The 15,419-nt window shown below is 44.6% G+C and overlaps 1 protein-coding gene across 4 annotated transcripts; it reads right to left on the reverse strand.

Annotated features, from left to right (window-relative positions):
- Positions 1–124: 124 nt before the first annotated feature.
- znf831 (zinc finger protein 831) lies at positions 125–13,161 on the reverse strand. 4 transcript variants are annotated; one of them, XM_035520449.1, is made up of 5 exons: positions 13,036–13,161; positions 11,683–11,855; positions 5,014–9,711; positions 2,102–2,217; positions 125–1,579 (listed from the first exon to the last, which is right to left on the reverse strand). In XM_035520449.1, exons 3-5 carry the CDS (start codon positions 9,662–9,664, stop codon positions 809–811), a joined length of 5,538 nt encoding a protein of 1,845 aa, XP_035376342.1. In that variant the 5' UTR covers positions 9,665–9,711; positions 11,683–11,855; positions 13,036–13,161; the 3' UTR covers positions 125–808. The 4 variants fall into 4 exon arrangements, with proteins under 4 accessions (XP_035376342.1, XP_035376343.1, XP_035376341.1 ...); XM_035520450.1 differs by lacking the exon at positions 13,036–13,161 and having other exon boundaries at positions 11,693–12,065; XM_035520448.1 differs by lacking the exon at positions 13,036–13,161 and having other exon boundaries at positions 11,683–12,065.
- Positions 13,162–15,419: the final 2,258 nt, after the last annotated feature.

Genomic DNA, 15,419 nt, shown 5'->3' on the forward strand with positions numbered 1-15,419 from the left:
GAATTTACTATAATACTATTTCATGCATTAAGCTGTCTTAAACTGGGTGACATACCACTCGACTACACATAAATCCTCAGAAAGATCTTGAGTTATGTTGCTTAAAAGAACTTAAAATGCCAGAGTATGTACTGTGTATTTTATTAGAAGCATAAATGTTTGCTGATCACAATATTGGAATGATCATTTTCAGACATTTTCGCTGAATTAATTCATATTCTGTTGTATGCCGCATTGTCAACAAGCTGCACCTTAGAAAACAGGTTGCAAAGTTCACATATGACAAGGCTGTACATGACAGACATTTGCTTAATTAATTCATATTCAACAGCAACCTATTAAAACAAAGCAAGTGACAGGAAAGGGCAATAAGAGACCGAGATGACTGCCAGACTGCTATAGGCTACCATGCTGCTGAATATTCATATCCATGTGATCTTTAATGTACTGATGACTGATGCCTGTAGAATCCCACTGACCATGAGAATGTAGATTCGTGCAGCTACTTCCTGTTTTCTGCAGCTGAGTAATTTTGTATCACACACAGGAGGTTGGTAGCTAAATACATTCCTGTGTGGTTACTGTACACCACATTCACCCAGATCCCCTAATCAAGTAGTGGGCAAACTATTTTAAAGTGTACAGTGTTGCATGATTCATTGCACAGGTGCATTTGCAGGTGGGTGTTAGCACTATATTGCAGAAATGCAGAGAGATTTCGATTTGATGAATGGACAAACAAAAATGGAGCCCAAGACACATAAAACAAAGTGTGAAGTTTACGGAGCATCAGCACCTGTGTGTGTCTCTACTCAAGTTCTATGACTAGTTTTCCCTCATCATCACTACTGCTGGAGGCTCCTTCTACATCCACGTAGCCACCACCCAAATGACACTGTGATGCATAAGGTTCTGTCGGATTACCGTGTGTGATGGACACACGCGTTAATTTAGAGTGTGTGGCAAAGCTATTGTTTAGATTTGGACATGGGGAGTTGGGATCTGCAGGCGTGTTATTTATTGCCTCGCAGGTTGCAGTGTTAGAAGGTGCTAATGTCACGCAGGGTTCGGTCGATATACTCAATTCTGCTGTCCTGTCCGTTTTGTGTTCTGGTAACTGTGATCTCCTCGATGGAGTCTGAACTGCAGAGTTCTTCACATGAGTTTCTTTTGGAACTTCCTCCTGGATGACATTTTCTGAGGAAGAATGTCCACATGATGGGTCATTGTGCCCTGGGTGTAATGATGAAAACCACTTGTGACATCCTGAAGGAACTCCATCACCCTCCTTCACTGTGCTCTGGCTGATTAGTTCTTGAGCCGCTTTCTCACCGGCACTGCCGCTAACTCTGACTTGCTCCGAGTTGATGAGAGAAGCACAGTCCCCTTGACAAGGAGCAGGAATATCACGGGAAAGGGTTGTTGCTCCACACAGAGCTGGAGTATAATTGTGAGGAACACTAGACATGTCAAGCTGTGCAGGTTGTGATGTGTTGTGACAGACATTAGTCACAGTCTGGGTAAGGTGTGGACGAGGGTTCACTGCTGTCTGCTTGACTCTGGCAGGGCCTGTTGTCCCCTGTTTGGAATATATGTGTGTATATATATGAAGTTACAGCATGATGAATGTCATATAAATGATATTCTCCGCTTAGCTCTCTTTAGTTCTCTCCTAGTTCTCTTTAGTTTTCCTGTTCCTAAAATTCACACATCTCCATTCCAATTAATATTCCAATATTCCAATAATTAATTCCAATATAAAAAACATTACATCCTATAAAATAAACCCTTCAGAAGGTTTTAATGTATACACAATTTATATACAAAAAGGACATTGGTAGAAATTATTGGAGAAACTTTAAGCACTTTTGGCAATTTACCTTTAGTCCTAACCCTAAACTAGAAAGGACTTTCAATGGTGAATTATGATTGACACTGAAAAATAGTGCACGATTAGACTTGTTCTATGTCTAGGAAACCAACCCATTAATGTTTAAAGCTTCTTCCCTGATACAGTGTATAATTTCCTACATGAGTATTCCAGCCGAAGAAGCTCACCCAACTCCCCTTTTCCCGCTACCTGCTCTCTCTCTTAACTCACCTCTCTTTTGTTCTCCTCTTCTTGGGTCTTGGGTTCCTGGGGCGCCCATCCCTGGAGCCCCGTCCCAGCTTCCCAGTGGGCCCGCCAGCTTTGGAGAGAACCACACAGCCAAGGCCCTGAGGGAAGAACGATAAATGAATACTGTTTTTCTGGAGGACAGTCAGGCTTTCCACAGCTTGCAGAAGCTGTTCTGGGTCTCGGCTTGTCCCAGATTCCCTGAGGTATTTGACTCTACATATACTATGAAGGCTGAATTCCAAGAACCAGAAAGCTTTTACCTGGCGAGAGCCGGGACATGTAGAGATGTAATTAAAGGGTGATTAAGGTTATTTTAGCACTTCAGAAAAAAAGGGAACATGCAGCTGTAGCCAACTCATAGCTCACTGGAAGATTTTAATGTTAGACTTACTTAAGCAATATGACATATGTAGCAAGCACACAGATAGACACAGCTGTATTTATATTAAAGGAATACCACTGTGATACGTTTCAAAACATATATTATTTATCATTCATAATCATTTATGGTTTGAGTGTTTTGTCAAATGTTTGGTTTTAGAATTATATGTAATGGAAAAATGAAGCCCCGGAATGATACCCCATGGTGCCCTGTAGAAGTCAATGGTGGTAAATTTTTGCCCCTGTCTGTAAGTCTAAAAGCAAACATTTTACAAAATCTCCCTAAAACCATTCTGAATGCTGATTTGTCTTCAAAGTTTAGATGTGAAGCATTCTTTGTTATGTTGTTAACATCGCCTAAATGAAGTTACAATCTAACGTTTTAAAAACAATACGACAAATACCTTCCTTTGGACAGTAAAAGTATCATCATGTAGATGTTCTAGTTATTCTGACTCCTCCACCATGTGGCTCACTGAAAACAGGCCCCAAATGAAGAAAACACAGTTACAGCTTTACAGTTTCTACCTATACACAGACTAACATGTGGCCCAGTATATTACAGATATAGAAATAATTGGCTTGATGAAAAACATTTGGTCAAATCCTCCAGAGTGTGTTTTGTTTGGCAGAACTCTTGTGCATGCTACTAAGGTCTTAGAGAACTCTTGGAGGCTGCACTTGGATTTCAGATCACATGTCAGTTGTTTGGAATGGAGAGAGGTGTAAAAATCCCCTGACATTGGTTTGTGCTCTGAGGGGGTCCAACTTTCTGGAGACCACCAAAAGCCCCTGGCCCACCTTGTTCCTTCCTGGGAAATATTTGATCAATTAAAGCTTCGTTAAAAAATAAATAAATAAAAAAGCAGATAAGAAATGTGGGTGGACACTAATCTGAAAGAGGCCGCTGTTTGCTTTGAAACTGACAGAGGGCTTCTTAGATGAACATATTCAAAACTTTGGTCCAGATTGAATAATGTTTTTACTAATCAGGCTTATCAGGAAAAGAAGACATTTTGTTTATTCTGAGCCTTTCTGATTGACCTTTGACTTTTCCCATATTTGTTATTGTGACTAATTCCTGTGACCTCTGACCTATTGAAAGGGAATCTCTTTGGAGAACCACAGGGCACAGTTACTGCTGTCAGGATGTAAAAGGTTTAAATGTTTTCCTGATATTAAATGACTGTGAATAATCAAGTAGTAAATGGCAGGTCAGTGTGGAGTGGCAGAAAAAAAAGGGAAAAGTAACTAAGGAAAAATAATGTAATGAAACTATAAATCACAAAGGATGTGATTTATAAATAATTTGAGGCTCAAAACAGTGTCTTGGTACCTTTACTTCTCTACCAAAAAGTTGATTATTAAAGATGGCTTTAAAGATGGTTTCTAATTGGACAGATTTTAATAACGTCTAAACACTGCTATGATAATAACATACATGTTATATTACTTGGAATATTAACACTGAGCTGGTTCATAAATGAACAATGTTTTTGTCTGGGAATTATTTGCATTTAGCTGATCTTGGAATAAGGAAGGTATCACATTTTACTGGAATGGGCAGCTGAAAAAAAAATGGAACTAGAAGTCAACTGGGAACATTTAAATTATATCGAAAAGTCTGACACATTTATTGTACATTCGGTGGGATAAGGTATTGGCCAGCTTTCATGAAACTAGTCCCTTAATTATTTAGTTTGGCAATTACACTGTAATAAAGGGGGGTTTTCAGAAAATATATATTTGTTTTTTCAGTGTTGTGTTACATGATAATGATTAAAAAAACAAAAACATGATTATTAGGCTTGGAATGTTGATTTGGATTTGTTTAACCAAGAGCAAGTCTAATTCTAATCCATTGTCTCCACCTTGTGGATATATGCAGTCACACTCATGTTTAGTCACTGGCTCGGAACACATACGTTCACATTCAGTGACCAGATTCACTTCGGGTCTGTCCACATGTGCCATGATCACCCTCCTTAGCCTCCCTGGTTCTGTGCTTTCTCAGTCTCGTAGCTTTGTTTTGTGTTTCTTCCTTGTTGTTGTTTGGATCCTTGGTTCCATTTTTACTGCCCCTCGTTTGAATGCCCTCATTACTTTCCCCTGTTCCTCATGTTCAGTATTTATGTCATGTACATATAATAAAACTCACTCTTTTCCACGCACGCATCTGCCTTCTAACCGCTCAACGTTGCAATATGGCAAAAGGTTGGCACGTTAACATTTCACCAGTCACTATGAAGCTGTGTGCATGTCTAACCACATGAAATTGGGTGCATGTCTTATCACATGCTGAGAATAAGCAACCAGCATGTATAATGTTTCAGTTCTGCTTAGTCTGCTAAAGTTGATTAAAAGAATTTATAGAATACCAAGACTAATACTGTTCGAAAGTTCAAAAGGCCCCCAGAACCCTAAAACGTGTCCTGATTTATAGATTTTCTACAAGCACTGACCCTAAACTGTGGTCAGGAGACTTCCTCGGATGAACAAAGTTTAGCGCTTACCTGAGCAGGAATCCTGATTGCCATGGCCCACTGCTCCAATGTTCTTTTCACATTTAACCCTTTCCTCCCGGGTACCCTTGGACACTGGCCTACGTGGGCTGAAACGAACAGCGATCGCCTGTGCAGTCCTGGCTGTCAGCGTCTTCCCTTGTTCTCCGTTACTCCAGATAACTGCTGGTCTCTGAGCACAACAGGCTCGCTGGGATAAATGTTGTCCGGACGCCTGGCCTGGACTGCAGGTTTCATTTCCCTGCGCCTCACAGCCCAGTTTGGACTCGTCCCATCCACAGGCACCACTCTGACTTAAAGGCTGCTGTTGGCATGCCACAGGGACCGATGCACTTCCGGAGGCGGTTTTTCTCTCGGGAGCGGGAGAGGTATGTGCTCCCTGGCAGGGGTTCAGCTGGCTCGGCTGTGCTGCAGTGAGCAGCTCCGTTTGGTTTGAAGCAGCCGGTGAGAAGGAGGCAGGTGTGAGCCGCGGTTCCCCCAAGACACACGTCGCTCCTGCCTCGGTCTCAGCTCTCTCTCCTTCTATAGACGTAGACGTAGACGTAGACGTGGACGTGGCTGATGGCAGATGGTGTGGCTTGTGCTGTCCCGCGGTCGTCAGCACAGGCTGACGAACTTCTGGTTGCCATGTGTCAGATAAAACAGTAATGTCTGGCCAAAATGGGACTTTCTCCACGGATGACCTAGGTGCTCTCTCCGTGGGTGCCTCAGGCCTGCTGAGAGACACCGCAGGCACGTGGACAGTTCCTGGGCTGCCCGTGGCATCTCGATTCCCTTCTCTAATTGTGGACACTGAGAAGCTTTTGGAGCCGTGGGCAGAAGGGCTGTGGGACTGGGGTCCACTCCCTGGTTCGGCGGTGGGCTTGTCTGCTTCTCCCAGTGTCTCACCAGGGCTTTGTTTAGCATATGATGTAATGGTAACCCCACACCCGGCAGCTTCCAACTCTTTTGCCACAACACCGGTCTTTTGCAATTTACACTGTTGTCCTAACAGGTTTGCCCTGCTATCTGGTGGAGCTGACACATAATGTGCTGTCGTTGAACAAGAGCTTGAAATAACCCCTTTTGGCCCAGTTTTTGTTAAGTAAATATTTTCAGGATGTCTGCCATGAGCATCTTTTGCACTTTCTGCACTATTTTGAAGCTCTGTTGCTGCAGATGACAGTGGTATTATGTCCAGAATTTTGCTGAATGTGCTACTGTTCGTGTCACTCTCCGACACACACGGTTGTGTTACAATGTGGTCTGAGCAATGCTTATGTATTTCCTGTGAAACACTTGTTTGGACTGTGTCTGGCTGAGAAGTTTCTGAATCTTGGTGGGGAAAAGAATGACCTCCATGTAGATTACAGTCCTGTGTTTCGATCTTTGGCTCTATCAGGGCTAACTGCTCATCCGAAATGAGTTGCATGATGATCTGGAGGTCTGCCGTTCGCACATAAAACGTGTCCTGAGCCAGGGATTGCAATGAGTCATTCACTAATAACATCTTGTCCTCAAACTGGCATCCTTGCAGTTCAGCGTGACTTATCCCCAGAGGGGCACTGTCCGTTGAGCTCTGACACACCGGCGCATGTGTGTCCATTGGCTTCTTCGAGATAACTACAGCTGTGGCAGGACTGTTTTGTGCTAGTGATGCCATAGTCGCAGTGTAATTTTGGCTGGTTTTCGTTGCCGTGGAACAGTGACTCAGTGATGAGACTGTGCTGTGTGTTGTGCTAACAGTGACAGATTGATTGTGCCCCAGGGGTGTGAAAGTTTGACAGGGCTGACTCAGGACTGATGATACAGGACCTGCTGACATGCCGTGGATGGTATACGGTGTGCTCTGAGTTTGCGCTGGCGTGATAGCAGGTCTGCTGTGCGGGGTGGACGAGACTGGTGTGGCTGTAGCTGAAATGATGGACGTGTAACTACTAGGCTGATGCAGTGTCTGTGGTTTTTCTAATGCATGATCACCCTGCCCTTTGCATGCAAGAGAGTTCATAGTCCTTGCCTTTGTCAGAGTACCTTGATGCTCCTGTCCAAGGGACACGACCTCCGTAGCTGACTGACACTGTGGAACAGACGGAGAGCTTGTTTTGTGAAGACCCTGCCGGGCAGGTTGGTAGCTTGCTAAAGACGGTTTGGGCAAAGCAGGGTTGCGATGATGTGAATCTGAAGCTCCATCTGTGAAACATGGGATCTTGAGCTGGTACATGGGCAGGAAGCTGGGCTTGGCTTGAGGGGCAGAGTCAATGGAGGATGCAGAGGGACACCTGGACGTCCCACTCTCGCGGGCCACAAAAAGAGGCGAGCTGTGCCTCTTAGAAAGGAGCTGCCTCTGATTTGGAGGAAGCAGACTGGTCAGACTGCCCTGTCTGTGAAGGTTTAACCTGTTGTCCTTCTGCAGTCCTGTTGCACTTGAACTCTCAAGCAGACTACCACATACCGACTGCAAGGACTGATTCGTCACATCACACATGCTGGGGTTTGACCGACGGCTTCCAGAGGTGAACGTGCATTGCTGCCTCGTCTGTGTATCTGTGTTTTCATTCAATGCAGAACGCTCATCTTCTGTCTTTTGTTTCTTCCTCTCCGAAGGGATGAGACTTGATACTTGCGTTTCCGCTCTTTTGCTTTTTTCCTCCATTCCTTTCACACAACCCGTCTCGTTGTCAGAGAGTGGAGCTGTGTTCTGATTGGACAGTCCAGCCTGCAATGGCTGTGTTGTTTGATTAATCAAGTGACTCTGCAGGAGTACATAGGAGGAAATAACTTGACTGCTTGTCCGTGCCGGGGGCACGTTAACAGTAGGGGGCAGGCACGCAGCAGAGCAGGAAGACACGGTGGAACTGCTTTCTCTCTGCTGGCTTGCTTGAATCCCCTGGCTTTCTGTTTGCTCCACACTAAGCGTCGCCGTCCTGCTCTTCTGCGAGCTGCCCGTCTCTGTGTCATAGAGCTTCTTGAACGTCCCGTCGCCGTACATGTACCACTTGTTATAAGCGAACTTCTGCGCTTTCTTCCGGCGGCACCTTTTGGCGACCAACTCCGCTGCGGTGTCAGGGCAGTCTCCATCAGAGCTGAGGCTGCCGTGACTGCCTCTCTCCATGGGTGAGACCTCTGCCCCCATCAGGCAGTCCACCGCCGCCTGTCTGACTAGCAAGCGATGGCCGGGTGGATTCTGATCCACGGATGTGAAAGTGCAGATGTTCCCCGCGCTACACCTCCTGCTCAGCGGGATGTTGCCTCCTTGGCGAGGTGATGCCGTCCTCTCGCTGTTCTGGATGCCCATGCTGAATGGCAAAGAACTGCTTCGGGTTAGCGGGGCATGCTCAAAGCTGATGGAGTACTGCGTGGGCACGGAACTGTAAATGGCCTTACCTCTTCTGTCTTGCCTCTGTGAACTGGAAACCGGGTGCTTGCTGCTCCTCATCTCAAAATGGAAGGAGTCCTTGTAAGTGTAAGGCATGGGAAGGTCAATGCTGCCTTGTTTCGACAGCACTGTCTTCCTGGGACGGACGTTCAGCAGGTGTTTATCGTCCACTAGCATGCTGTTGTCAGATATGAGCTTCAAGATGTGCTCCTCCAGCTTTTGTTTCTCCTGAATGGAGACTTTGCTTCTGTCATCATCATGGCTCACATCTGATGGTATCCTGGAGCTTCCAGGTTCCTGAAGTTCCATACTAGACTCGGCCAAAGATTCCATGCTGAGGTCGTGTAAGGTAGCCCCAGGGCTGGAGGTGAAGCTCGGTTCACTGCCTTCGCTGAAGCCCGAGTCTGTGCTGCCATGACTTTGAGTCTTCCCCCGGGACAGCTTGGGGAGGAGAGCCTCCTGCCTCTGAAGAGGCGTGCGATTTGGAGTCAACGGTGCTCTGATTGGGCTGTCCGTCTGTGTAGAAGATGCCTCATTTACGCCTTCGGATGATAGCGGCACCTGTCGGCCTGCAGGGTTCAGGGAATCCTGCTGTCTGTGTGCTGGTGAAGCATGGAGCGCGACCTCCACAGTCTGCTCCGTCTCGGACCCTGCCTTCCCCTCCACCGAGCCGACCCGAGCAACCATCGTCGGAGCGGCGGCGACAGCATCGCCTTCGTCGACTTCAGCAGGGTCGCCACTCGGTAACTCCAGACTGGAGCAGGTCTCCCTCGAGCTCTCGGTGCTCTCCTGGTTGCTGAAAGTGCCCTTCCCTGATTCGCTGGAGAGGCGGGCATGGGCCTGCGTGCGCTTGTGCTTGTAGAGGTTACTCTGCGTCTTGAAGGAGATTCCACAGGTGGTGCAGGGGTACGGCCTTTCGCCGGTGTGGCACCGGAGGTGTTTCTCCAGCACGCTGGGCTTCAGGCAGTCCCGCCTGCAGTGCGGGCACACGTGCTTGCCCGCTGCCTTGGGCCTGGCTAAGGCTGCTGGAGCATCAGGCCTCTGCTGTTGCAACACCGAGCTGCCGGACAAGTGCAGTGTCAGTAACGGCACCGCCGGACTGGTGCACATCATCGGCACGGACAGGGGTATGACGCCCGCGTCCTGCACGGCCGCGGGCAGGCCAGGCACTGCTTGGATGTACATGGCAGCTAGTGAGGCCTGGACATGCATCTCTCCCTCTCTCTGTGCCGAGACCGAGTGCTGAGGTACGGCAGCTCTCACAAAGCCCTGCTTGCCAGTTGCCATGGTAACGGCGCCCTCGTCGTGCCAGGACAACGGAGCCTGCTAATTACCTATGAAAGGAAATGTGGATTTTATCAGGTCTCTGCTACACCGGATCAAACACTCCCCCCCCCCCGTATGAACAGGAATGCAAGTAATGTGAAACCAGTTTACAAAAGATATAAGGGATTGTATTATATGTTCTGTATTGCAGAGAATCAGCACCACTACCCAGAACAGGGAAGGTTCACGAGACAAAATGTGCAAACCATCAGAGAACTCATAAAGAGCTTTGTGACAGGGACTAGTCATTAGAACATGATTATATATTACAGTCTGGTGAGTCCAACTGTACTGTACCAAATTAACTGGGCTGGGCTGTACACCAGCTGGTGCAAAACCGAAACTTCTTCTAATATGAATGTCTAATGAAAGCACACTGAATTAGAAAGGTGTTTGAGAACAGGAGCAGGAGGGCTAATAAAAATCACTCATTTACAGTAAACATACAGATGCTATTTGCATACTGCACAACCATAGAGATGTAATCAAAGGCAGTAAGTAGAGAGTGTGTTGTGACTGTGACTCATCTCCGGGCTGAGAAGGGTACTGTGGCCCTCATACAAACAAACCAGGCTCGTAGTGCCGACTCCAATGTGCACACACTTGCATATTTTAGTCAGCTTCCAAGTTGCCTTCCATTTTAGCTGAAAATTCACAGTTAACTTTGTAGACAATATTCTCACAAGGTTCTGATGTTACGTATATAGTAGTTATCTAAATTAGTCTAAATTGTCTAAATTGTACAATTTTAAAAAATTATTTAGCCTATACTTAGACAATTATTGAATAATTAAGATGCAATAAATAGGATATTAAATACTTCTAAGTTAAATGTAACCACTATATCTGTATGGCCAGTACTGATCCGTATGGCAGTGGTATAAAAATGCTCTTTGTGAAACGTATAATAGCTAGGTTACCAAAGCTGAGTTTTTTTTTATCCGTTAGTGAAACTGTTATCTGACTAATATCTGTAATGATCGTCTTCCTCTGTCAATTATTTAATTATCTTTTTAAAATCTTTTTAATTAATTATATTTTTAATACTTACATATGGTTCATTATCATTATCATTGGTTGTAAGCTTCACTGGAAGCCAAACATTCCTGGAAGATACACAACAATGATATTGTTACCCAACCCATTTTAGTAGATTTGCCTACAGACATCCTGAAGCACTGAGTGACTCACTGAATTCCAGATGCGTCCCCGTTTACTACGCTAGACTAAGGTGATGCCTTCATGCCATCTGTAGTTCACTTATACAGTTCATGGAGTGGGAAGGCAATTGAGATTGAGATATTATGATTATGGTCTAAATAAAACAGCTTTTTAAAATCCTGTCTAGTATTTTATTTCTATTTCATTAACTACATCTCAGTTAAAGTCTCGAGAGAATCTAACTTTAGCCATCCCTATTCTCAAAGCTCAGCGTGCTGAGTCAGCCATCTTTAAAGATGCTGAGAGGATCTTTAAATTACATTAAAGATGCTGAGAGGATCTTTAAATGGTGTGTGTGTATAACAAATCAGAAATTGCCTATAAGAGCTATTTGTGTTCTGCAGTGCTATTTCCAAAATGAAAACTGATGCCTTTTCCCTGAGTCCTCTTTTCGTATTATACTGTCCAGATATCATCCAGATATCGCATTGAAAATCTAACACAGACATCTCATGCATTAACTAGTTCAAAATAACACATAGCCATGTTGTACTATTTTATGATCCTGTGGCGTTTGCCTCCTGTGTTCATTTTCCTACACCGATATTTGCACAATAAAAGTGTTCTTCCTGACAGGCAGATCCATAAATATCCTACTGAAACAGTATCTCTCACTTCTCTCTTAAACGCTATCTCCTTTCAGACAAACCACCATGCCTGTGAAGGGCTTCCCTATCACCGTAGCCCATCAGGAGGTTTCAGTGCAACTACAACACTGAGAGCAAAGTACACTGAGACAGTCATTGCGCGGTACTCACTGGAACTCACCACCTGTTGTAAATGCTGAACTTTGCTTGGCCAGTTCCACCCGCCGGAGGAGAGCAGAGAGTTCGGCAGGAACACGGTGAGGACGATCGGGGTGTGGGTGTCACCCTCGCCTTTTTGTGAGGCCCTGTTCCACTTCTGGTTCTGCTTCTACTCGTTGGTTTTACTGATGAAGGAAATACACAACGTCATTCATGCAAATGCGAGTGGATGACGGTGGAGCCAAGAGAGGAAAGTCAAATGCAGAGAGAGAGAGAGAGAGAGAGAGAGAGAGAGAGAGAGAGAGAGAGAGAGAGAGAGAGAGAGAGAGAGAAAACAGGGTGGAAAGAGAGTGGCAAGACTTTGAAGATTCCCTGAGTCAAGCGTTCATGCGAAGAGATAGAGAAACATGGAGTGAGTGGAACAGTGTGTGATGGTCATCGACAGACAGCAGATGGGCGGGGGGGGGGGGGGGGGACTGAGAACACAGAACTGAAAGTGACAACAGAATCCACATTCAAAAGAGGAAGTGTACTAATGTGCAGGTTTACTTCAAACTGAACATTTCACACACACACACACACACACACACACACACACACACACACACACACACACGCACGCACGACATACATGCATACACACGCACAGACACACATATTCTTGCGTTTACTGGTAGCCTCACTCAGTGTTGTTAGTCAGTACCTGACTTCTGGCTCTGGCTGCGCCTTACTCCCTCAGTTTCCCACACACTCACCCACACACACACACACACACACACACACATCTACACAAACAAACACAGAGAGAGGTGTAGTGCAGCAAGCGTGGGTGTAAAACATGCGCGGTTGTGTTTTTTTTTTCTCCTTTTTTTTTTTCTTTTTTCAGTTTTCAGAAATATAAGCCTCTACTGAGAAAAAATAAAGGCCAAAAAAATAGTCTGAAAGAGTCCAACATTTAGTCATCCTTCTAAAGCTCGTGAGGCACCATCTGTGGCCATGACCGAGCTGTTGTGAAATTCTAGACTGGGCTGGAGGTAGAGTCTTACATCTAAGAACAAAGAATGAAAGAGGATTTAAAGGCACAAACAGAAACAGAAAACAACCTTTGCTTTTGAGGATGATTCTTCTTGGAAATCAACTCTCATTTTGTGTCTTATGTTGTTGAAAAAAAAGAAGAATTCAGAACATATCAATTGTGATCCTCTGCAGTGACACTGGGCTCAGAAACAAAGATAAAGAGAAAAATCTTTCTAGTCCAGATAACTTCATCATGGTCATTAGCAGTTAGCACTGGTGAATCACACTTTATCTGACTCAGATTTTGACTCTGAGATTTGCAAATTTGGCTCCAGAAAATGTATTTACCTTTACATAGTGTGATCCTTCCACAAACATCCAGAGTGCATTCGTTTTTCATTATCACACCTAAAAATGAACAACGGCTGATGAAAATAAGTCATGCACGAACATAATGTGATGATGAATCCTGCTTTGCTCCTGCACATAAGCCTTGCTGAGGGCTGAAGTGCTCGTCTGTCTAGCAACTGTGCTGGTGACACACCTCTGACACACTCCTGCACACGTTCTGCACTTCAAAGCGTGCTGTTTTCATGCACGCCCGTGCTCTGCTTTCTTGCAGACCAGAACCTGCGTGGCTTTCCAGAGTGCATTTGTATAACTGCATGGTTCAGAGGTCCTGCACGAAGCCGGTGCAGTTTACGCCCCAGTGCTGTCAGTACTGTAGGCCTCGTCTTTGTTCTGCCTGCTGTCTGCCTACAACCCAAGATCTGGTTACACTCTGACTTCAGAGAGCACGCTACTGTCTTTTATTGTGTGTAGCAAGCAGTTATTTGACTCTTTTGTGTGCATTAGCTTTAACAGAAACATTTCCTTTCTGTGTCCAACTGATCGCATGGTTTCCATGAGCTGACAGTAAATCTTTATCCAAATCTCTCAAGCTCTTGTTCTGACTCCTGTTTGGTCATGTGATTATACTCCCCGCAGACACTTTATGGACCATTTTGATTGCAAAATTCCAGTGTGTTTGTACAACATAACTGCGAACATTTTTCACTTTGCTGAGGTTACACCACTTTAGGGGCCCCGTACTGTCTAAGTAGCCATATAATTCTAATTGATATTGGCAAGTTAAATGACATTTATAATACCAGCATGGGTTTTGTTTCAAACATATACACCTACCAAACAATATACCTATCAAGAGGCCATGCACACAGCATAATGCAATCAGGCAAGAAACTTGCAAACTCTATGAAAAACAAAAAGCTAGAGAAGTGAGTTGTTTGTGATAAAATTCCACAAGAAGGCCTAGAGTCTGTGGACTTTTTTTTTTTTTTGTCTCCAAGGCAACACCACACTAGTCCTCGGAAGAGACAAGGGTTCATGTTGGCATGGTAACTGCAGTCGTCCCAGAGCTCATACATGAAGTCTTCTTTTGGCACCAGGCGCAAGGCGAGGGTCTGTTGCAACGATTATGATCGTTCTGATATGATCGAAACTCAAAGGCAGTGATCTTCTCTCTAGTGTGATTTCTGTCGTTGTGGGGTTGGAGGGTTTTGCGTAAGGGAAATGGCACACGCAGGAAGCGTAAAGCTCGCGGAGCGCGCGTGGGTGGATGCTGACGCTGTGACGCTGACTCTGGACCCATGCACGGGCTTTTTTTTTTTCTCTGTCATCAAACTTTTTTTTTTTTTTTTTTTTTTTTTTGCTCTTGTCCAAATCCTTCAAAAATATACCTCCTGATGGAAAACGTTCCGTCCGGCAATGATGACATGCAAGACAGAGAAATGGATAAACATTTATAACTCAGAAATACTGAATCACGTATCCCACGATGTAGCTACTCGTGAAGAAAACTTTCTGAATTAAGAGTTAATCTTAGGGTGCCAAAATTATCTCTCCTATGTTGCAGCCTTTAGTAAGATACATGCCCTATGACTTATGTTATAAAGTACGGGGATCTAAAAAAAAAATACCATTACACTCATTACAAATATGCACATCATTAAATAAAAATAGGCTGTAGTTAAACATTCGTTTGTCATAGATTTGGCGTCTTTTATTAACACATTACACATGTTACACCGTGGACTACACATCCTTTATTCGATCAACTTATACCGAATGGCGTTACGGGTGTGTCAAAGTTGGTCAGAAAAACAGTTCGTTTACATCTAGGTTTGCAGAATGGGGAACACCGCCCTCTTGTGGCAAAGCTACTGCACTAACATGATGAGCTTCGGAGAGCAGTATTGCTTCCATGTGTGGTGAAGCTCGGTTAACTTTTTGTATCAGCAGTAAAAACCAAGCAACCTGGAACTTTTGTTTTTCGTATTTAGTCCCTAACGTCACTGGGGATAAGCATAATCTTGCAATAATTTATAGCATTCTGATTAAACTCGTTTATATTCAAATACACCCAGGGCTGACTCTTATCATGTGCTAAACCACTTCTTTATTTTTGTAAAACATTATTTTTTATTTGTCCATTATGTTGCAGTTCATCGCTTTACCGCCACAGTACCCAGCTGCTTTATTTGTACGTCACTCCAGCAGTTTTAAATGAATTTAAAAGCGACTACACAGGCTAAAAAATAGCATGTATTTTGCACTTTTGCATGCTTGTAATTTAATAATTCTGTTGCTACATTATGTTTTCAGACGATTTTTTCCACTGGCATTGACAAAGGACCCGCCCGACGCGTCTCTTACGCTTCTACGTGGACGTA

Source organism: Electrophorus electricus, chromosome 20, assembly GCF_013358815.1.
Source record: "Electrophorus electricus isolate fEleEle1 chromosome 20, fEleEle1.pri, whole genome shotgun sequence".
Taxonomy (NCBI): domain Eukaryota; kingdom Metazoa; phylum Chordata; class Actinopteri; order Gymnotiformes; family Gymnotidae; genus Electrophorus; species Electrophorus electricus.